The sequence below is a fragment of the Eumetopias jubatus genome, unplaced genomic scaffold, assembly GCF_037043125.1.
Source record: "Eumetopias jubatus isolate StellerSeaLion01/CBP00866 unplaced genomic scaffold, mEumJub1_p1.0 scaffold_4, whole genome shotgun sequence".
In the NCBI taxonomy this organism is placed as follows: Eukaryota; Metazoa; Chordata; class Mammalia; order Carnivora; family Otariidae; genus Eumetopias; species Eumetopias jubatus.
In genome coordinates this window covers 12,101,983-12,124,762 of record NW_028274810.1, presented here as the reverse complement: position 1 = coordinate 12,124,762, position 22,780 = coordinate 12,101,983, and the positions used below count along the sequence as shown (strand labels likewise).

The 22,780-nt window shown below is 39.2% G+C and overlaps 1 protein-coding gene and 1 pseudogene across 4 annotated transcripts in view; one reads left to right on the top strand and one right to left on the bottom strand.

The window, feature by feature from the left end:
• Nucleotides 1–22,780, top strand: part of LRIG2 (leucine rich repeats and immunoglobulin like domains 2) — a 68,383-nt gene that overhangs the window by 9,691 nt on the left and 35,912 nt on the right. For all 4 annotated transcript variants that reach the window (XM_028101980.2, XM_028101979.2, XM_028101983.2 and 1 more), the window contains 3 exons: nt 20,684–20,749; nt 22,336–22,410; nt 22,573–22,707. In XM_028101980.2, coding sequence (XP_027957781.1) covers nt 20,684–20,749; nt 22,336–22,410; nt 22,573–22,707 — 276 coding nt within the window. The remainder of the gene's footprint in view (nt 1–20,683; nt 20,750–22,335; nt 22,411–22,572; nt 22,708–22,780) is intronic.
• Nucleotides 18,009–18,171, bottom strand: LOC114207924 (small ribosomal subunit protein eS27-like pseudogene; annotated as a pseudogene).

Here is a 22,780-nt window from a genome sequence, read left to right as displayed (position 1 = left end):
AAACTGCAAACCAGGAAAATTCTTTAGATGGCCACTGCCACCCTCACTCCACCGTTTAAAGATACTTGGAGCTCAAGTCTGAAGATTTCACCTGGCTCTCCTCTGGACTCAGAAACTAGGTTTCTAATCTAACTATTAACTTTTTTCTTGTATTTTCACAGAAGCTGCCCTCATTAAATGTCTGGCTACTAGCATCATTAAGCGGATATTCTCTAATACCAAGTCCCATCCAAAGCTTTATCTGGTCCTTAATGGATAAAAGGCTACCGAACAAGAGAATAGACTTATATTGTGCAGAGGAAGGAAGAATGCCTCTTTCCTTGAACAAGAATAAGGACTGACAGATTCTTTGCTTAACCAGATTTTAGGCTCCTGAACCACCTTCTAGGTTCATCTGTATACGTTCTTGTAAAATGCAGTTTTAGCAAGAACCCTGCTAAGTCAGTTAAGCAAGAAGCCCTCACCCTCAGTATCTGATCACACCCTTGATATCTGGTTTTCTCATCTTCTAACGTTCTCCAGGTGATGACTCGTCACCGAGGCCTGTCTTCAGTAAGAATCCGCTTAGCCAGAACCCACCACATCCCTGTTTTTACCTTTTAGTGATTTTCCATCCACTGATTTTGGCTGACCACCCTGCTCCTTGGCTATAAATTCCCACTTGCCCATGCAGTATTTGGAGTTGAACCTGATCCCCCCTTACTGCAAAATGTCACCACGGTGGTCCCTATACCTGAAGAGAAAACCTGCACCACCTTGAATAAAGTCTTCCTCATGAGGTTTTAACAGGTGTCCTTGAATATTTTTTCCTTTTAACCCAGGGAGTTCTTCATAGACATTTGGTGTCACAGAATTGAGATTCACTAGAATGGCCTTGGCTCATGGAAACGTGGTTTGGGAAGAGAGCGGGTAAAAAGATGGGAATGTGGAGCCATTGATTCCTGGGTGGCATGTTCCCCTCTGGAATGGAGCAGCAGCTGTGCTGCTCTCAGTTACTAAAGATAAAAGTTACAAATGGAATTTAGAGATGGATCTAATTCCCAGCACTTTGGTTCACTGGATATGTAAGGGAATGGAAACTAATAAGGAAAAGGTGAAACGTTAAGTCCTTTGGCTATTGTTACGTGTGATAGTGAAAATGAAATTAAAATGGAGTTCTGGATCAGAACTTGATGCTAGACGGAGATCAGATTTCAGTGAGTCTGAGTTTTGGCTACTAGCCTCAAAGCTGCCCCCCCAAAGGGTAAATTATGCAAAGACTACAAAGTTACCTCCAAAACCTCTGGTCACCAAGACCATTGGTGTATGTAGGGGGAGGGCAAAACCAAGAAACTATTGAAACCAGGGAATATTATGTGAAGGAGTTGTTTTCATTCTGTGGATCAGTAATTAGTTTCCTGAAGAACCTTTATTAAAATGGATTGTGAGAGTAATTAACTTAGGAGTAGTATCTGGTTTTAAATGCTGTAATGTGGGAGACCATGTTTGGGTTGGTGCAGAGTCCACAGCTCACTATGGAGCAATCACAGATGGCTCTATGTGATCCGGACCCAAAGCAGGTTATTCCCGAGGGAACAGCCAGCCTGGTGGACTGGATAAAAGCCACTCTAAGGTTTGTTTACCCTGATAATGGGGACTGCCCAACCGGCCCTATAAATGCCAAGCGGAACACCCCCAATGGAGCAGTTGGTATGCTTCATATATGAGCTGTATGGGATTATGATAACTGGAATATTCATCTGCTGAATATGTTACTCCATTGATAGTAAGTGCTGTGATTAAGGGGAGCTCTTTTACGTGAACACCCCATATAACCTTAAGTGCTGCAAAACCGAGGGACAGTTGGGGAAGCCTTATGTATTTGCTGTCTCAGCTTCCCCTCCCAGGTTTTATCACTGTTAATAAAAACATTAGGTTAATTAGCAAGAGAAAGAGGAAAGGCAAAGGAGAGAATCAAGGGACTGGTCTTAGCAAGGTAGGAAATTTTAAATAGTTTTTAAGAAATAAGGTGAATAAAGCAAATATCATTTGGAGCAAAACAAAGGAAAAAGGGAAGAATCATGGGATTCAACCCAGCAGAATGGAAAGCTTTAGATGGTTATTAAGAAATGGGATGAATAAAACAGATATTGATGGGGTTAAAACAAAGATTTTAGTATAACACTATTTAGATTGGGCAGGCCAAAGGGACCTTTTTCTGGTTCCTCTCCACCCTAACATAAAGGGCCCCAAACAAATATATTTACCCCAGTTTGGAGAAATTTAAAAATCTGAAGGCAGAGATTACAATGAGTAATGTGACTAGTAATTGCTTGGGGCATTGGGTAGATAGATTAAATGAGCTAAAAACTGACAAAGGGCTAGGGTCCCTTGGCTTCATCCCTGGGCAAGACCCAAAGCCTTTTGCACAAGAGTGGGTAAAATGGTCAGGAGGTGGAGAAGGAAAGTTCCCAGGATTTCCTTGATATGGGAGCCTCTTGCACTGTGGTACCAAATACCAAAACCCATTGATAAAGCCCTGATACAGTTGAGAGACTATAAACATGTAAGGGTTGATAGGATTTTGAAAGTTGGAATGTTTAAACAAGGCTTTATGTAAAGAAGTCATGTCTCCTTTACCTGAATGTTTTATGGTAATGAGTTATGTCTGGCGTGGGGAACACTTTGCCCTAGTATTGTAAAACCAAAACCTGTTAATAAGGTCCTAATGGAGGCTACAGTTAGGCATGTAAAGTGAAAGTTTGTGAGAATTGGTGTGTTTGAACAGGTTTTTACCTGATTGTATTAGGGAGATGGACCTTATATCTGACTGGGGAATATTTCCTTTATTATTGTAAAACAGAAGTCAGGTAAATCCACCTTTCAATATTAATTGGATACACTAAAGGGGAACCAGTAAGATTGCCCAAGCCCACACAGTGTAGAAGTCCAGGTGCTCGTATGGACAAATTCTCTGTGCGATAGTGGACTGTAGTGTTCCATAGACTGGGGCTTATGGCAGGCACTGTGAGTGCCTGCCAGCAGTGACTTACTGGACTTTGGACTAGAGAATTCCCACTTGAAGGGCAATTATTGCCTTGCTATTGGACAGTAATTGAAACAGCCACTGTGACTCATAAAGTCATAAACTTGAAAACTGAAATACTTATGATGTCTTGCACAATGTCAGATAACACTTCAATAGGTAGGGCAGTGCCCAGAAGAGTTCTGTAATAAAATGGAAAATGCAAGGAGGAGCTACTCAAGGGAGCCTCTTTCCCCCTAAGACTGACTTGGGAGCTGTGTGAGGAGCTGCTGGATTCTGTTGTCACTTGGGCAGTGTCCTATAAACAGCTTATAACTGGCCCAACAAAGAGCTAGTTGGTTTGTGGATGGCAGTTCCAAGGTGAACTTCCTGTTTGGAAGGCCACCATTCTGAATGGAGAAGGTAAAGACAGATTAGCTTGGTGGGCTGAATTGCATGCTGTTTTTCTAGCAGCATGGATGAATTGAACAGTGGTAAAAGCCGCCCCTGTGTTTGGGTTTTTACTGTTTCATAGGCAGAGGCCAATGGCTTGGCCATATGGCTGTGTAGAAGAACAGTGGAAACCTGGCCTATTAAAGGGATGCGCACCTAGGGCACAGCCCTATGGAAATCGCTGCAGGAATTTGAAGTGTGCATTAAGGTAGGACATATCGATGCTCATCAGAAGAACCCTTTTCAGGTTTGTAAGGCAGTTGGAATCAACAGGCAATATCCCTGTGTGCTTACTTGAGGTGGCCACCTGGGCCCATGACATAAGTGAGTAATGGGGCATGCAGCAATGCAAAGATGACCGAATCTAGATATAATCCTCTTGTACCTTCTGAGGCACAAAATGCCCGTAAGAACTGTTTTATCTGCAAGCAAAATAGAGATTGTAGATGGCTAGGTGGCAGATTCCCATTGGGAAGGCCCTGCATATAGGTGGCAAATGAGACTGATGCTGTAACCATGATAGTTTACAAATGGGTCCTGATAGGAGTAGACACTGAGTCTGGACTGGGCTTTGCTTATCTGACAGTAGATGCAAATGCTCAGAGTACTAAAGAAGAACTGGACACAGAAGATAATTATAACAGTTTGGGATGGTTGACCATGACCGAGGAATATACAGCTCATAGTGTCCAGCCAATGGGCAGAGAGATGTCCTCCTCAGAGTACTAGTTTAATAGAGAAGTGAGTGGGCAATGAAAACATTGGTTGTGTAGAATGGGAGGTAAACATCTGAATGTATGGCTTACGTTCATGAGCTCCTGAGAGTGCTCTCATTCATCATGAAGTGGAGCTAAAGGAGCGGCCCCACCAGGCAGAGTCCTCTTTTTTTTCTGGTGGATCTGGGGGAAAGGGGGTGGCAAAGGATGCGGGGCGACTCTGCAGTTCTTACCAAGTTACCAAGTTCTTATCTTTGCTTAATGACTGTACTTTTTCTTCTTCACATCACCTCAACTTTTTTCTTTTGTGCTTGATACACTGGTCATAGGACCAGGGCTGCAAATACAAAGTGCTGAAAACAGGGATGATTCCTTAGCAAGAAACTGTATTTTTAAGCTTGGGTTAGAATCCTAAGGGCCTGATGGGGTGGGTTGTACCTTCACCTTATCTGGCAAAATGGAGGTTAAGAGTGAATGCCACTCTATTGCTTGGTGGCAAGAATAGCCTAGTGGTTCTATATCTATATAACCTTTCCCCAACGGAATGGAGAGGACTGAGGGGGAGGTGGTACCTACTAGACTATTATTGCTGTTTGCAATCTAGGTCAGCACAGTAGCCGAACCTGATGTCTCTTCCAAAGTGGGGAGAGTTTGGGTATAAGTGGAGAGAAGGAGCAATAGTAGCTGAGGGTAAAGGAATGAATAAATGGGTTGGATAATGAGGGAAATCCAATGTTAACACCTCAAAAGGGGCTCAGAGTAAGATATCATCTCTTAGTTATACCAGATGCCTGGCTGAAACTGTGTTTGCCTACACCACTCCTGCTTTTGTGACCTCACAAGATTGGAAGCCTGTGAACATGAGTGGCCTTGCCTGGAAAGCATTTTCATATGAGATGATGATGGACTAGTGCAAATATTAATGACTGAATGGGATTCTAATGCGTCAGTATCTTTTGAGTTGTATATCTTTTTGCTTTAAGGGGGTCTGTGGCCAGAGACCAAGGTGGGCTGTGAAATAATATAAAAAATATATATTGGTCTCTGACCCTGGTTGGTGGCACAGAGCTCCTGAAATCCTTGAAATTTCCAAGTGATTAGAGCATTGGGAGCATCTTGTGCTCTAATACTTGTTCTTTGACTCTGATTCCTGACACAGTGCCTACTACTTATACTTAACTTTTGTGTCTGTGATATTTTCACCATACTTCTTTTTTTTTAATTTTTTTTTTTAGATTTTTATTTATTTATTAGAGGGGTGCCTGGGTGGCTCAGTCGGTTGGACCTCTGCCTTCAGCTCAGGTTGTGATCTCGGGGTCTTAGGACCAAGCCCCGCTTCAGGCTCTGCTTGGCAGGGGGCGGGGGGGGGAGTCTGCTGCTCACTCTCCCTCTGTGCTTTCTCTCTCTCTTTTTCAAATAAATAAATAAAATCTTTAAAATAAAAAAAAGCGAGCATGAGTGGGGTGGGGGCAGTGATGGTGGTGGAAGGACAAAGGGAGAGGGAGAAGCAGATTTCCTGCTGAGCAGGGAGCTCGACACAGGGCTCGATCCCAGGACCCTGAGATCACGACCTGAGTTGAAGGCAGATGCTTAACTGACTGAGGTGCTACCCAGGAGCTACCCAGGAGCTACCCAGGAGCTACCCAGGTGCTCCTTACCATAGTTCTTACGGAGAAGTGAGATGGGCTGTGGGGCTGAATTGGGGGGTAGTCTTCAGGGACTGAACTCTTAACTTGTAGGGTCTGCTCTAATTCCCATTAATGTTGGAACTGCATTGTGGGACAGCCAGTTGGTGTTGGAGAATTGGTTGGTGTGTGGGGGGGAATCATACATCTGGTGTTAGGAGGATTGTATATATGAATAAAGGTAGGAAGAAATGGAATTTTTCCTAGACAGAAACCTATTTAGATTCTGTCTTTATGCTTCTCTGTTATCAGAAACTCTTTTCAAATTTTATTTGGTTATTCAAAATTTGATTGGATTGTCCATGGGTGCTAAGCTCTGTATCACATTATTCTGATTTTACACACACACACACACACACACACACACGCAGGAATTGGAGGACCAAATGTATCAAATTCTTGTTTTGCCAAGTGACACCATTAGAACCCCTATTCTCCAGTTGTTTGTTGTCATGGTCATTTCATGACAGCACCAAAAAATTAGGAAGTACATAATTTTAGAAATAAGGACAATTCTGTAGATTAAATATATTTAGCTTTATGGTAAACTTGTAATCTTGTCCTTCCTGTTTTCATTCCACTGTGGACTGGTAAAAACTTTATCATGGATCAGTATTGGGGAATCACTGCTATATTAGATTAAATTTCATATGTAGTTACTTCTGGTTTCTTTCTTATCTCTCTGTTTTCATTATGGTAACTTTAAGACTTGTTTGCATTTGTTTTTTTAGAATAGTTGTGAACAGATGAGTTCTTTAGATACAAAGAGGACATTAACTTATATTGAGTAACTCTAGGAAAGTCCGAACTTGGATGTGACTTGAGCTTTAACCTCTTTAGCTGCTGCTCTCTGTAAGTAACATGGGCAGAATGTTTTCACTGTTAGGTAACAGGTAGAGTCAGCCTTCATCCCTTCAAAGGTCCAGAGCTCACTACCAGTGACTTGTGTGACGTCAAGGAAAAATTGCATAGCTTTGTCAATACTTCATATTTCCTTTCTAAAGGGGCAGATAGGGGTTCCTGGGTGGCTTAGTTGGTTAAGTGTCTGCCTTCAGCTCAGGTCATGGTCCTGGAGTCCCGGGATCGAGCCCTGGGCCAGGCTCCCTGCTCAGCAGAGTCTCTTTCTCCCTCTCCCTCTGCTGCTCCCCCTGCTTGTGTGTGCTCTCTCTCTCTCTCAAATAGATAAAATCTTTAAAAAAAAAATAAAGGGGCAGTTAATTTGTAGTATCCTTCCTTTCTACGTTTATTGTGATACTGGTAAGGATAATGATACACTTTGGAAAACATTCTTAGGTTTTAGAAAGTGATAGGGAAGTTGATTTGAGGGCCTTTAAGTTCATTGCATATGTATGTATGTTTTTCTGAAAATGAACTCTCAACCTTCCATTGTATGTTGTGAAGAAAACTGTGAGAGGCAGAAACATAACATTGACATAATTTGATACTCTTTAGTTGGATAATCTAGCTGGAATGTGAAAAGAACTTTAATTGCTTTAAACCACAAGGTGGTGAACTGAAAAGGAGTCCTTTTAAAAACAGTACAGATGTGATTTCATTTCTACTAAGGTCCCTCATTTACCTCATTTATTTATTACTATCATCTATTACTATCAACCTTTATTTTCTACTTCCTCCATCCATTTTGTTGTGTCTGTGTTATTTTTACCATACTTCTTACAGAGAAGAAAGATTGGCTATATGGAACTGAGCATACAGTGCGTTTAGAAAGCTGGTTCACTCTGTGATCAAACCTAGGTAGGACTTCCTTCTCTTGGCCTCTAGGCTTCCATAAGGCAGAAGTCAGGGGAAACTCTTTGTGCTCTGGATGATACTACCCTGTTCCAAGTCAACACTTCAGAGTAAAGAACTGGAAAGATTCCCTGTGTCTTCATTCCTCTCACCCTCACATTCTCCCCACCAATCAGTATCTGCCATGAGACCATCAGCACCAGTCTCATGCCCTTGATTCTTGTTTACACCAGTCTCCACAAGAATCTCAGGACTTTGAGGTTATCTCTCCTCTCCCAGAGACAATCCCAAATCCTTGGCCCTCTTTTTGTCTTTAGCAGGCATCATTTTCTGACATGCTACATATTTTACTTTGTCTTCTTTTCAGTAGATTGTAAGTGTCACGAGGACATGGATTTTTGTCTGTTCATTGCTGTAGACAGTGATCAGCAGTAAGTACTCAAAATATTTGTTGAATGAATGTAGTAAATAATTGAATTAAAGTGTGTGGTTGTGTCTTCTGAGGAGGGAGAGGTCAAGACAAGTTCAAAGCAGTCTTTTCTCATTTGCTTCTCTAGTCTTTTATATATTTTATTAGAGGGTTTCTTTTCAAGGCACCTCATTTTCCATAGTAAACACTGTGAATGAATCAGGGTATTAGCTAATTAGTTGCATTTTAGCATCATCTTTTTCTTTTTAACAAAAAGAAAAATTCTAAATATAGGCACATTAAGTTACTACTAACTCTAGTTCTCATCTTACTCTGTGTGGGTTGTTTTGTTTGAGTGTACCAGAACTTTTCCATGCACAAATAATCTTTCATTTATTCTGATCATCTTTGTTTTTATAGGGCTTTGCAGCATCTCTTAGATATTTACTAAATATCAGTGAATAATCAGTTGCACACAGAGTGTCATGGCTTGCCGCTGTGGTTTGAGGAGTTTTTAGCCTGCACAACTTCATTCCAACCTGTACAGCAGCTACCTGTTTCTAGAGTTGGGATACTTCAAAAGACATTTCGTCTTTCACATACCTTATCTTTCCAGACTCTAGGAGAAACACTAATTTTATTCTTCAAAAGAAACAGACCTACTGGTAAATTCCTAAAGTACATTGGGGGTAAGGGGAATATGCTACCATGGTGTTTCCAGAATCTAACATATATTGTCCTTGGCTCGCATACTGCTGTTACAATGAACCTTTTCACTTCCAAAAATCATTTCAAAGCATATACAATATGTTTTTCTTTCATCGCATTAAAGATTTAACATATTTCATCTTTATCCTGGTCTATCTGGGGAAGTGGTAAACAGAAGATGTGATCCCACGAAATCTTTCGCAATCTTCAAGGCATTTTTGGTTAGTTCAGAAGATACCTAAGAAGAAAACCTACAATGAGAGAGCCTTAAGAAATCTGAATTAATACATTATTTGCTGTAGATCGTTTAGGGTTGGTTGTTAACACAGGTCTACCCTGAATTATCTTGATATTTTACATGGAATCCAGCATAAGTTAACAATTTAAACTTCTTTTGGCACTGTGAGAGTGACTATCTTATCACACTTTACCTAGCACTAGTTATTGTTAAAAATTTTGTTTTTTATCATTTGGTAGAAGGAAAGTGTTTTGATTGCTTTTGTTTGTGCAGTCTCTTTGGTTAATTAACTTTACCTCCAGTGCTTGCCTTGCCCTGAGTGGCACTTAATTTTAGATGTTGGAACCACGTGGAAAGAAGAGCCACAGTGTGCTCTTTATATCCCTAAGGATTTTTACCTTCAGCCTTTTCCCTTTCTGATAAGATCTTGCTGGGTGTGGAAACAATAGTTACGGGATTAGGAATAAAACAAGGCTGTAACTGCAAAGAAAAGAAACCTAGGGTAATTAGCTTTGCTATGGACTCTCATACCCAAGCCCAAATCCCACTCCTCCCCAGTGAAATACGTAGTCAAGGGTTATCAAAGAATCAGTTGGTATGTCTTGCTGCGTTTATCTACGAATGCATTTTAAAAATCTCATTTTGGGGCGCCTGGCTGGCTTGCTCAATGGAGCATGCAGCTCTTGATCTCATAAGTATGAGTGCCATGTTGGGTGTAGAGATTACTTAAAAACAAAATCTTGGGAAAAAAAACAAAAATCTTAATTCAAAAAGCATATATAAATTATGAGAGGGCATATATACTCATTTAAAAAGGGCAAAACAAATGTATTAAATAGAAATAAAAGCATCCATTTCTTCCTTTACCCTTTTATCCCACCCTCCTGTGGTACAAATAGGCATTTAAAAAAAATTTATTTCAGTGAGAGAGATAGAGCGTGTGTGCGCACACCTGTGGCATTATGGGGGGCAGAGGAAGAGGGAGAGAGAAACCCAAGCAGACTCCCCACTGAGTGCAGAGCCAGATGCGAGGCTCGAGTTCAGGACGCTGAGACCAGACCCCAGCTGAAACCAAGAGTTAGATGCTCAACCAACGGAGCTACCCAGGCACCCCTGGAATCTTTTATTTTTATTTTTTTTTTTTAAGAGAGAGTGTGTGTGTCAGGGGAGGAGCAGAGAGAGAAGGAGAGAATCCCGAGCAGACTCCATGTGTTGAGTGTGGAGCCCATGTGGGGCTAAATCGATCCCATGACCCTGAGATCACGACCTGAGCCAAAACCAAGAATCTGATGCTCAACCAACGGAGCCACCCAGGTGCCCCAGGAATTTACTTTATAGGAATTTCATCTTGATAGTGAATAAGATTTAGTAGCATCTCCGTGCCAGTGAGGCTTTAGTTTAAGGTCATTCTATAAACTCCAAGAGGGAGCATATAAACTCCAAAAATGTCTGTTTTGTTCATGTTTGCTTAGTGTGTTGCCTGGCAAATGGTAGGTGTCAAGTCTTTGTTGACAGATTTATTGTAGGGCAAGAAAAGGAAAAGAATTGAGAGAATCTTTTTTTTTTTAAGATTTTATTTATTTATTTGACAGAGAGGGAACACAAGCAGGGGGAGTGGGAAAGGGAGAAGCAGGCTTCCCACTGAGCAGGGAGCCTGATGCGGGGCTTGATCCCAGGACCCTGAGATCATGACCTGAGCCGAAGGCAGTCGCTTAATCAACTGAGCCACCCAGGCGCCCCGAATTGAGAGAATCTTGACAGCATCCTCTGGCCACAGGCTTTGGGTTACTAGATTTCTGGACTAGTGCAGTGGTTCTCAGTGCTGACTGCACATTAGACTGTCACCTGGAGAGCTTTTACAGAATACCAATGCTTGGGCTCCACACTCCAGTGATTCTGATTTGATTGGTTTAGGGTGAGCCCCCAGCATCAGTATGTTAGAGTCTTATGATGCCTGCAGCAGTGATGGAGAACCACTGAACCACAGACAGTTGTTGCTTACTGAATGTTAATTGAGATCTGTGGTTTCCTTAATTCTTTGAAAGTCCTTTATGCTTTGAAGGACACATTTTTATAGAAAATATTGTCCTTATGTTTCATTATATTAAAAATACTTTGCATTTCTTGATATACAACGTATATATTCAGCACACGGATATTCAAAAACTTACTGGTATATTAAGATAATCATTTCTTCCTGATGCTAGAAAATACATTTCCTTCATCTTTGGTCCATGACATTTTGTATGGTATATTTTATTTTTTATTTATTTGAGAGAGAGAGAGAGTACATGAGAAGGGGGAGGGTCAGAGGGAGAAGCAGACCACCTGCTGAGCAGGGAGCCCGATGCAGGACTTGATCCCGGGACTGCAGGATCATGACCTGAGCTGAAGGCAGTCGCTTAACCAACTGAGCCACCCAGGCGCCCCTGGTATATTTTATTTTTTAAAGGCCCTTCAGTCCTAATGGAATATGGGCATTTGACAGTAGAGAAAACACATCATATTAACAGTTTAGCAAAAATATGTGTATATATTTTTTAGAGATTTTATTTATTTGAGAGAGAGAATGAGAGAGAGCATGAGCGGGGGAGGGTCAGAGGGAGAAGCAGACTCCCTGCAGAGCAGGGAGCCCAATGCGGGAATTGTGGATCATGATCTGAGCTGAGGGCAGTCGCTTAACCAACTGAGCCACCCAGGTGCCCCAAAAATATTTTTGAAAAATATTTGAATTCTTACGCAGTATTCTCTTTTCGATGTCAAAGTGACTCGACTTGTTTATTCTGTAATATTCCAGTCATCAAAAATATTAAGATGTTCAGCTGATGCAAATAAAAAATAAAAGCAGTTTAAGTAACTACATCCTATCTAAATTATTAATTTCATGTTTGGGACAAAAACCAGAGGAACAGAATAGTTGATGCAACCTTTACTTTGCTGTAAACCCTTTTTTTTTTTAAATGTGTGTATTCTTTACCTTTCTTCTTTCCTTGTCCTTCCCCAGCTTTTCCCCACAGAAGAAATTGTGTTATTTGTAACAAACTTAACTGCAGGAATAACTGTCAGAATAATTAGTGGTGATTAGCAGTTTTAAAGTTAAATCATAAATAGTGCAACATTAGTGAAGTGTGGTATAAATAAATTTGTAACAAAACTATGGGTTCCTCTTACACATTTTTATTTTTTACATATCTATTTTCAAAATCACTCTTACACCTTGCTTATATAATCAGAATCTTGGCAGATTGCTTCAGGAAAAAACCAACCCTGAGCATAAGTATGGTTATTTGAAGAGATATTAGACTTTGTGCCAAGTTAAACTATGCAGATATTAAGGAATGATGGTTTACATTAATAATGAGAAATCCAACTAGTGCTTGGCTTTGATTAGACCTTCCTTTTCTACCAATAATGTAGGTGATAAGATAACTTGCTTTAATATCCATTCACTCCTAAAAATCTTTTTATTGACTTAAATAAAATATAAATAGTCTGATACAAAGACGTGAACCCAGTTGATATGCAGAAAATGCTTACTAATGATGATGGAAAATGCATAGCTTTCTGTATATTTTCATGTAGAAGCAACAGCATTTGTTCTGCTATTGCTGAATTATTTTATTAGTATGCCATGATTTTGTACTGCTTGCTAAAACTTAAACTCTGTTCACTGGTTTGGAATTTGAAGGCCAGACACTAGGTTCTGAAATGGAGTTTACTGTTTCATAAATCAGTCCAAAAACAGTCTAGTACATTTGCATTTTCCACTATCTTTCTGAGGTATATTACTGATTAGGAATATAAGAGAACCATCTAGTTACTTTTTTTTTTTTTTGTCCAGTTCATAATTAAGTTGATTTGGTCAACATAGGGCATTCTGAAAACATTCTGTAGGAAGAATTCTAATCTCTTAGAAAAGTAATTGAATTAAAATTTTTTCTAGTCACATTCTTAGTTGTAGATAGATTTTATATGTGAGTTTATTTTTATATTTAGACAATATTTTCCCATGGTAGACTATTAAAACAGTACAGGAGCATATAAAGTGGAAAAATAACAGTTCCTTTGTTCCACCTAAGGAAAACCCACTGTTAACCGTTTCTTGGGTATACTTCTTGAAGTTCTACACACATCTTTTTTTTTCTTTGAAATGCACATGTGCCTGCACATACACGAAGCCGTACTGTGTGCCATCTGTAAATAAATGTGTTATTCTTGGGGCGCCTGGGTGGCTCAGTCAGTTGAGCGACTGCCTTCAGCTCGGGTCATGATCCTGGAGTCCCAGGATCGAGCCCCGCATCGCATCGGGCTCCCTGCTCAGTGGGGAGTCTGCTTCTCCCTTTCCCTCTGCTCCTAGCCGCTTTATTTATCTCAAATAAATAAAATCTTTAAAAAATGTGTTATTTTTTACTGGCTGCAGAGATTTCTATTGTATGGAACTTTAATAAGGTATTTAAGTGATCCCATTTTAATAAACATTTAGATTTTATTTTATGATTTTGCTATTCCAGTAAATTCCTGGTAGATACCTCTTCATAATTATGTGGCCGTATATAGAATAGATCCGTAGAGGTATCACTGGGTAATTATAAAACATCAAATCTTGTGATATAGGTATGTACTTTAATAACTTGACCAAATGTTTGGTGGATTGCCTTGTTTTTGGAATCTTTCTCATAAAATTGGAATTCATAAGCAATATTTAGTTTACTACTTTTAAATTAATGTAGGGGAGTAGTTCCAATTAATTAAGGTTTTACCTTGGGAAATGTATTGTGTCTGCATATATAATAGATAAATACTCAGAAAAAGTGACAGTGCTTGACCATCATTGTATTTCAATCCAGTAATAAGTTATTATATACATACTCATTTGTATGCTAAGCATTTGATATATATTCTTTTAATTTCCTGAGCAGTTGAGTGAGATCGGTACAGTGTTCTTATTTAATGTTAGAAGATTAGAGAGGTTGAATGCTTTGCCCAAGGCCTCAGACTGGCCACATGGAAACTATTCTTAAATTTAACTGTCCATTGAACACTACATCAGAAACTAATGATGTACTATATGTTGGCTAATTGAATTTAAATTAAAAAAATGTAACTGTAGGATTCCTATTTCCTGTTTTGTCATTGTATTCCTTCCAGTGAAGCAATATTTTCAGTCATTAAGAACCCAGTGAAAATATCATGGAAGAAAATAAAACCTGCCTCTGATTCTTGAAATGAAAGCTGCCATCTCCCTACCACCTCCAACTTTTTGGGTTCATATAAAAAGTGTTGTACAGTGTATTACAAATAAATAGAGCAAATTGAGAGAAAATTTAATTTGGAATCACATTATGCTTCATGCTATAATAAAATCTCGTTTATCCTAAAGATAATTTACCCAACATCTCTAGCCATCTCTCATTCAGCCAAAAAACAAATGCTTCCAGGAACCACCCAGGTGCCCCTGACCTTTGTTTTGTGAACAGGAATCCCTGTCTTGGGTTCCTGGGTGGCTCAGTCGGTTAACCGGCCAACTCTTGATTTTGGCTCAGGTCATCTCGATTGTGGGATCGAGCCTCTCGCCAGGCTCAATGCTGGAGATTCTCTCTCTCTCCCTCTGTCCTCCCCGCCATCCCCGAGCTCTCTCTCTAAAAAAAAAAAAACAAACGGACAAATTATGCTGGATAAATATGTAAAGCATTGACATACCTAAACTGTTGGATATATGTTCTTAACTTTTAACTTTTGTGAAGGGCCCTTTTCACTGAAGTATTGTTATTGTTGAAGTTCACAGCATAGTCTACTAGTGCTGCAGATTCTCAAAAATGAAAAAGATTGGTGATGACTCAAAAGTGTACACACGTGACTGGGCAGAAGAAAACCTCTGTATCTGTGTTGCTGTAGGACTTTTTTGCAATTAGCTTGCAGACCTTGATTCCCCTCCTCAGAGTGTTGTGATTGCTCTGTACATTCTATAAATTATTTACACCCTGATGGTACTAAATGACTATATTAATGGCACCTCTGACTCCACATGATATCAAGAACTTTAATAATTCAATACTTATTACAGCTACATCCCTGTAAATTAGCATGCGTGGGAGCTGAGTTTATAACATTGAGATAAGACCTTCTCTGAGATCTTTACTCTCCAAGCATCATGTCCATAAATATTCAGATATTAGTGGTGTTTAAAAATAAAGGAAGGATTATTGACTGTTACAAAGCTAGACTCTTTTAGGTTTTGTTTATCAAGCATTAGATTACTTCAAGTTCTTAAGTACATTTTAGGGATATTCAAGTTGAAAATATTTGAAAGACGGTTCTCCATTTTCAGGACTTTTGCTTAAAAAAAAAACCCAAAACCTGACAAACCAGCATTAGCTTATGCAAATTAAATGGAATTAATGATTTGCCACTGGGAGGAATGGTGAGAGACTTTAAGTATCCAAATTCTTAATCTAAGAGTTTTATTTATTTTTAAAAGATTTTATTTATTTGACAGAGAGAGAGACACAGCGAGAGAGGGAACACAAGCAGGGGGAGTGGGAGAGGGAGAAGCAGGCTTCCCGCAGAGCAGGGAGCCTGATGTGGGGCTCGATCCCAGCACCTTGGGATCATGACCTGAGCCGAAGGCAGATGCTTAACGACTGAGCCACCCAGGCGCCCCAGTCTAAGAGTTTTACATCTGATAGTCAAAGTCTTCCAGTCTTAGTCTTCTTCAGCCTTTTTGAAGTACTTTATTATTTTTTTATTTTTTATTTTTTATTTTTATTTTTTAAAGATTTTATTTATTAGAGAGTGAGAGAGCACGAGAAGGGGGGAGGGTTAGAGGGAGAAGCAGACTCCCTGCTGAGCGCAGGGAGCCTGATGCGGGACTCAATCCCGGGACTCCAGGATCATGACCTGAGCTGAAGGCATTCGCTTAACCAACTAAGCCCCCTAGGCACCCTTTACTTTTTATTTTTTAAAGATTTTATTTATTAGAGCACACATGAGAGACCACAAGCAGGGGGAGCAGCAGTTGGAGAGGGAGAAGCAGGCTCCCCACTGAGCAGGGAGCCTGACGAGGGGCTTGATCCCAGGACCTCTAGATCACACCCCGAGCCTGAAGGCAGACGCTTAACCGACTGAGCCACCCAGGCGCCCCTTGAAGTACTTAAAAAAGAAATGGGAAGGGCATGGTTATGGAAAGCAAGGGTGTGTCTGTGCACTCCCATATGCACATGTCATTAAATTCCAGAGGGAAATTTAGGTATAAAAGAATGCATACATTTCTAGGGAAGAGGGGGAATGGTTAAGTCAATGTTGAATCTATCTTTAGTTTTCCAGTGACTCTACCTGAGTACTTAAATACTGCTTTTCAAAAAGACAAAAAGGTGGATGGAACTGGAGGGTGTTATGCTGAGTGAAATAAGTCAGTCAGAGAAAGACATGTATCATATGACCTCACTGATAGGAGGAATTCTTAATCTCAGGAAACAAACTGAGTGTTGCTGGAGTGGTGGGGGTGGGAGGGATGGGGTGGCTGGGTGATAGACATTGGGTAGGGTATGTGCTATGGTGAGCGCTGTGAATTGTGCAAGACTGTTGAATCACAGATCTGTACTTCTGAAACAAATAATGCAACATATGTTGAGAAAAAAGAAGAAGAAGATAGCAGGAGGGGAAGAATGAAGGGGAGTAAGTCGGACGGGGAGATGAACCATGAGAGACGATGGACTCTGAAAAACAAACTGAGGGTTCTAGAGGGGAGGAGGGTAGGGGGATGGGTTAGCCTGGTGATGGGTATTAAAGAGGGCACATTCTGCGTGGAGCACTAGGTGTTATGCACAAACAATGAATCATGGAACACTACATCAAAAACTAATGATGTAATATATGGTGATTAACATAACAATAAAAAAATTAAAAAAAAGAAAAAAATGGCAAAAAGACAAAAAGGTTACTAAAATTGACAATTTGTAACCCTAGTACTTAGCATAGGGCCTGGCACATGGTTCAGTAAATGTTTATTGCATGACTACCTGATGATCAGATCAATCCATATAATTTTAGATACCTGATATTTTGATAACTCAAACAGCTATAAAGATTTATACTATAGTAGTCTCCCTTCCCCCATATTCACAGGAGATATATTCTGAGACTCCCAGTGGATGCCTGAAACTGTAGATAGCACTGAACCCTATATATACTATGTTTTTTGTTATACATACCTATGATAAAGTTTAATTTATAAATTAGACACCATATAAGACATTAACAGCAATAATAAACAATTATAACCATATATGGTAATAGTTATATGAAAGTGGTCTCTCTCTCAAAACACCTTACTGTACTCACCCTTCTTTTCTTGTGATGATGTGATGATGTGAAATGATCAAATGGCCATGTGATGAGATGAAGTAAAGTGAATGATGTAGGCATTGTGACCTAGCGTGAGGATCATCTGCTTCCAGAGCATGGTTGACTGAGCAATTGAAACCATAGAAAGCCAAACTGGATAAGGGGGAGTGTGGGAACTACCGTAGTTGCTTTCTACGATGGTGCTACTTTGGGAGTGTATTTTAGTTCACTGTTAGTGTTTTAAAATGCCACCTAATGTGGATTTGTCACAGAAGGGTCCAGAGAGCCTCATTATGGGGTTCTGACCTCTGAGGCATATATTCTTATTTTTTTTTGTCCATAATCAAAACTTTATTGAAAAACTGAGACCAGGGGTGCCTGGGTAGCTCAGTCGTTAAGCGTCTGCCTTCGGCTCAGGTCATGATCCCAGGGTCCTGGGATCAAGCCTCGTATCAGGCTCTCTGCTTCGCGGGAGGACTGCTTCTTCCTCTCCTATTCCCCCTGCTTGTGTTCCCTCTCTCACTGTATCTCTCTCTGTCAAATAAATAAAATCTAAAAAAAAAACTGAGACCAAAATAGGAGATCACCATTGTGTACCTTACAAAATTAAACATAATTACATTATTTTGGTAGATTAACTGGAATTACTGAACTGATGAGGCTTTCTGCGATATGATACAAATTCAGGAGGTTGTGTGGATCATTAGTGTTGCTTTCTTCTAAATGAAGAACACCCTTCTGTGAGTCTGACCTTTCCTCCTGTTGGCTGGCACAACACTTGAACAGCCTACTACACAAGTAACCACCATCTGAGCATGGCTGAAAACCGGGGTGATCTTGTAACAATGTGGACATTTTACATCCATAAAATAGGAATGTGGGCTTTGAACTGGCTGTTTCTTTTTATGTTTTTTCTTTTCCAAGGACAGGTGTAGTAAATCTCTAGCCAAAAGCCTGTGTTAATCCTTTATCGAGCCGAGCCAGTCTGATCTCTGAGGCAACACCCCTAGCGAGCAGCACGCGATTGGGCTTGCAGCACTGGAGGCATATATTCTTAAGACAGCATTATCCTGTAGAGAGGCTCCAAAGTCTTTCCAGTACCCTTTGGGTTCTGTCAGAAAGCCTTTAGAGGGTCGCCTGGGTGGCTCAGACGTTAAGCGTCTGCCTTCGGCTCAGGTCATGGTTCCAGGGTCCTGGGATCAAGCCTCGTATCAGGCTCTCTGCTCAGCGGAGAGCCGGCTTCTCCCTCTCCCACTCACCCTGCTTGTGTTCCCTCTCTCGCTGTGTCTCTCTCTGTCAAATAAATAAATAAAAATCTTTAAAAAAAACAAAACAAAACCTTTAGAGGTTCTTCAAAGAGATAGAGAAAATCTTACCCTTTCCCCCAGTAGAGACAGTGGACAGTTTTCACTGATACTTAATACAAAGTAGGTTATACCATGTGTAAGTTAGGCTAACTTGATTGTTTTAGATTTCTTTAATAATAGTTTTCTTTAAAAGTGATTAGCTGGTCATTGACATCCATGAGAGAACTGTAGATGATTATGGTCAAGAGTTACATTGTCAGAGAGATTAGGGTTTGGGAGGGCATTAGAAGCACTGTTATGATTAAAATGAAAGCTCTTAATCTGTAAAAGGGAAAAAATGAAATTTTAGGAAGCATCAGCAATGGAATTAAATCATACTACGCTAGCCTGCTACACAGATGATAGTTGCCAGACCAGCCACCTTGGAGCAGAATGTGGACTGTTGAACTTAAATTACAAGAGCTGCATTTCTTCTTTAGTTGAAATGCCACAATAAGTCTCTTTTCACTTGTATAAAATCCATTGTTGTTTAGCAGCAAGTGTGAGTTGGATGAAAGCATCTGAATATAAGGTTTTTATGTGGAGCAAATTCCTATTTTTATCTCTAAAATTTCCCAGTGCATACCTCCTCCCTAGTCATGAGTTTTCTTGAGCTGATACCTGGTGCCAGGTGTCTTAGAATAAAGGTGTTAGAACTGTTGTGGAAAAGGGATGGTTTCATCTGCCTTTAGTTATCTTATGGTGCAAACTAAGCTAAATGAAAGTGGCTAAGTTTTACAGATGGACAGACATGAATCTGGCTGAGAGCAAACTGTTCTGCTCTGATAGACACATCACTCAGACCTGCGTGCATCTGTCAGCTGCTTGTGGCGCAGGGAGAGAGAGTGATCGTTATGTTTCTCTGCTGTGCCCCTATTGCTAGCCATATTGTAACGTGTAATACGTCTCTTGGGCAGACAGCTTGTGTGGGCTGGATTCCACTTTGGCCTTGTAAAGGTGCCAGGAAGCATCAAGGTGAATTTTTAAAGCCTATTTAAATATTTAGACCCATGACTAATTTCAGTGAAATCTCTGCTATATCTAACAAACTACTTGCTAGAAGTGAGATGGAATTTCAAGTTTATGGCTTCCTTACTTATTAGCTGTATGACCTTGGATTGACAAATTATTAATCTCTCTGCCTCTTTCTGTCTTAGGCAAGTGAGGACTGTAAAAGTATTTGCGTCATAAGGTAGTGTGTGGATTTAGGCAGTTAATATGTATAAAGTGCATAGAGGAGTGCCTGACCACCAATCATCATCATTAACATAATTTGGAGATGGATTTTTTTCTTCCCCAAAGCTAGATTGCTTTTTTTAGGAAGACCGTATCTCTTTTGAGGATATGGTCAACCTCAGTTCTAATATAGAAGCTCACTATCTTGACTTGTGAAATCGATCTTCTTTTATCTACTGCTAAAGTATAATGCAGTACATTACAGTATTACATAATACAATATATTATGCAGTATGTTACTTTAAAAAGTGTATTTTTTCAAAAATATATACAGTATAGTCCATTACAATAAAAGTATAAGATAATCACTAAAAGGGATGAAAGAACTCTTTAATGTTGCTGTGAAATGATCTACCCAGTTGTATTATTAAGTGAAAAGACTAAGGGCAAATTAGTGTGTAAATTATTCTACCATTTTTGTAAAAATTTCCTGGTGCATGCATAAAATATCTGGCAGGCTGCACAAGAAATGGTATATTTTCACTTGTTGCTTTTGGGAAGGGAAATTGTATGACAGGATGGGAGATTTAAACTTTATTTCCTTTTATACTTTTTGATTATTGAACCACGTGAATATATTCCCTAGTTTAAAAAAAAAAACAACCTCATAAAAATGAAGAAAAAATAAAATAGCTATTTTAAAATCTAGGTATTCGTGCTTTGTAAACATTTCTTCTTTTTGTGTGTACTATTCAAATTCACATTTGATAGGGCTTTTAGATTATGTTTTAGTTTAGTTTTTTTTTAAGTCTCTTTTCCAACACTAAATTAAGAATGATCTTTTGTCCTCCATTAGGGATCTGAGTCATAATCGGTTGTCTAACTGGAACATCAGCTTGGAATCTCAAACATTACAAGAAGTGTAAGTTATTTTTATTTGTTTAAATTAAACTCTTAGAGGTGGATTTGATGAATTATGAATTTGAGGATGTTTAATCCAGAAATGCTGTCAAAAAAAATTGACGGAAAAAATTTAAAAGACACTTTTTAAAAACCTAAACTGTTGTCTTTGGCTTTGCTACTATTACAGACTCCCCGGGCATTGCACCATTAGGTTGGTGATTAGTTGCAGACTGTGTAGAAATATTATTCTGTCTACTTTCTTGGGATCAAAAGTAAGATTTTTTACCCCCTTTTCAGAGTAAATAATTTTGCTTGTTTTTTGCCAGTTTCAGCCAGTGAGATTCTCTGTTGTGTAAATTTTTTTATGTCTTGACTTGTCTAAGATACAAGCATCACGTCTAAAGCAGAGTAACGTGGGGGTACCTGGGTGGTTAAGTGTCTGACTCTTGATCTCAGGTAGCTTCATTATCTATCCGCAGCTTGGAGCCCACTTAAAAAACAAAATAAGATTTACGTGAAATACAGTGTTTTTTGTATTGTCTGTAATGTGGTGGTTAATATAGTTCAGTTTTCCACTTCACTGAAGTTTTTCCTTTAATACTGAGATGTATTATTATGTATTTTTTGGAGGGAATTTTCTAAAATACTATTAGTATCAGTTACTGCGTTGTGATGTTTCCAGAGGCACAACTATTGAGGCCTGTTTGCCTGTACACTAAAATGCCAGAACCTTCAGATTTATTTTTCTTTTTAACTTCTTGCTGACAGGGGTAACTTCTTCATGCTCTCATTGTCCGTGAATTCCCTCTGTCTCTGCTCCGAATTGACTGGTTTTGATCTGCTGTGCACTGAATAAACTATTGACAAGCTTATTTGGCTAAGAGAATAGACACTGAAGAAAGTGGGAAATGCGTGAGCTTTATGACCTGGACTTTGTAACTTTGGCTGGTTTCTGGGAGGCCTTCTACTTCTGGTTTCTGTAGTCTTAGGTTATTGAGGTTGTTTAGTGATTGAAAACCAGGTTAATGAAATGTGATTATATTAGATTTGCTACTAAAACATTGGAGACATTATGTTTAAAGAGCTGCTAGGATCAGAGGGTGACATGTCATGTCATCTGTAAAATTAATCATAGGCTCCATCTCTCACGCAGATTCATCTGTGGATTCAAGCAACCCTCTCTAACTTTGAATAACTTAAAAAATGTGTGTGTGTGTGTGTGTGTATTTTAAAAATTTGCTTAATTTATAATTTTTTATCTTATTTACTATAAATGTATAAGGAGATGGATAGGTTAATTATTTCTTCTTTAAGAAGGACTGAAATTAGCTGTCAGAAAAGTAAACTATTCAAGAACGTTGCTGAGATTAAAAATACTTGATGTGAAAATAGTGATATCAGTCATAGATCTACATCATGAAAAAACATTTCTTATTAAAATCTTTTATTTCTCAGTATAATGCATTTAGTCTAATTCATTCTGAGTCATCTGCCTTTTTCAAATTTGGCACCTATCCTAAAGAATAATTATTAGCCAGAAACCAGAACTCAAGAGGCAACATTTCCCCCTCTAAACTTTGAAATCTGTTTTTCCCCTTTGCCTAGGAAAATGAATTATAATGAACTAACAGAAATCCCTTATTTTGGAGAACCAACCTTTAATATTACTCTACTCTCATTGTAAGTAAAGCAGATTTCATATCTTTTAAATTATGAATAGTACAGTTTTTAAATTTAAATTTTTGTTTTGGTACCCTTATTGTTGATCCTGATTATTTAACATCCTCATGGCCTGGGGTGGGTCTCTGGCAGTAGCTTCATTACAATCTTTTTTTTTTATAGAGTCCATAATATAATCCCAGAAATAAACGCAGAAGCATTTCAGTTTTACCCTGCCCTCGAGAATTTAGATCTCAGTTCAAATACAATATCAGAAATCAAGACCTCTTCATTTCCTCGTATGCAGCTTAAATACCTGTAAGTAGTTTAAACTAGATTTATTTTAAAGTGCATGTTTATTATTTATTGATACTTATCTTCCCAGAAATCT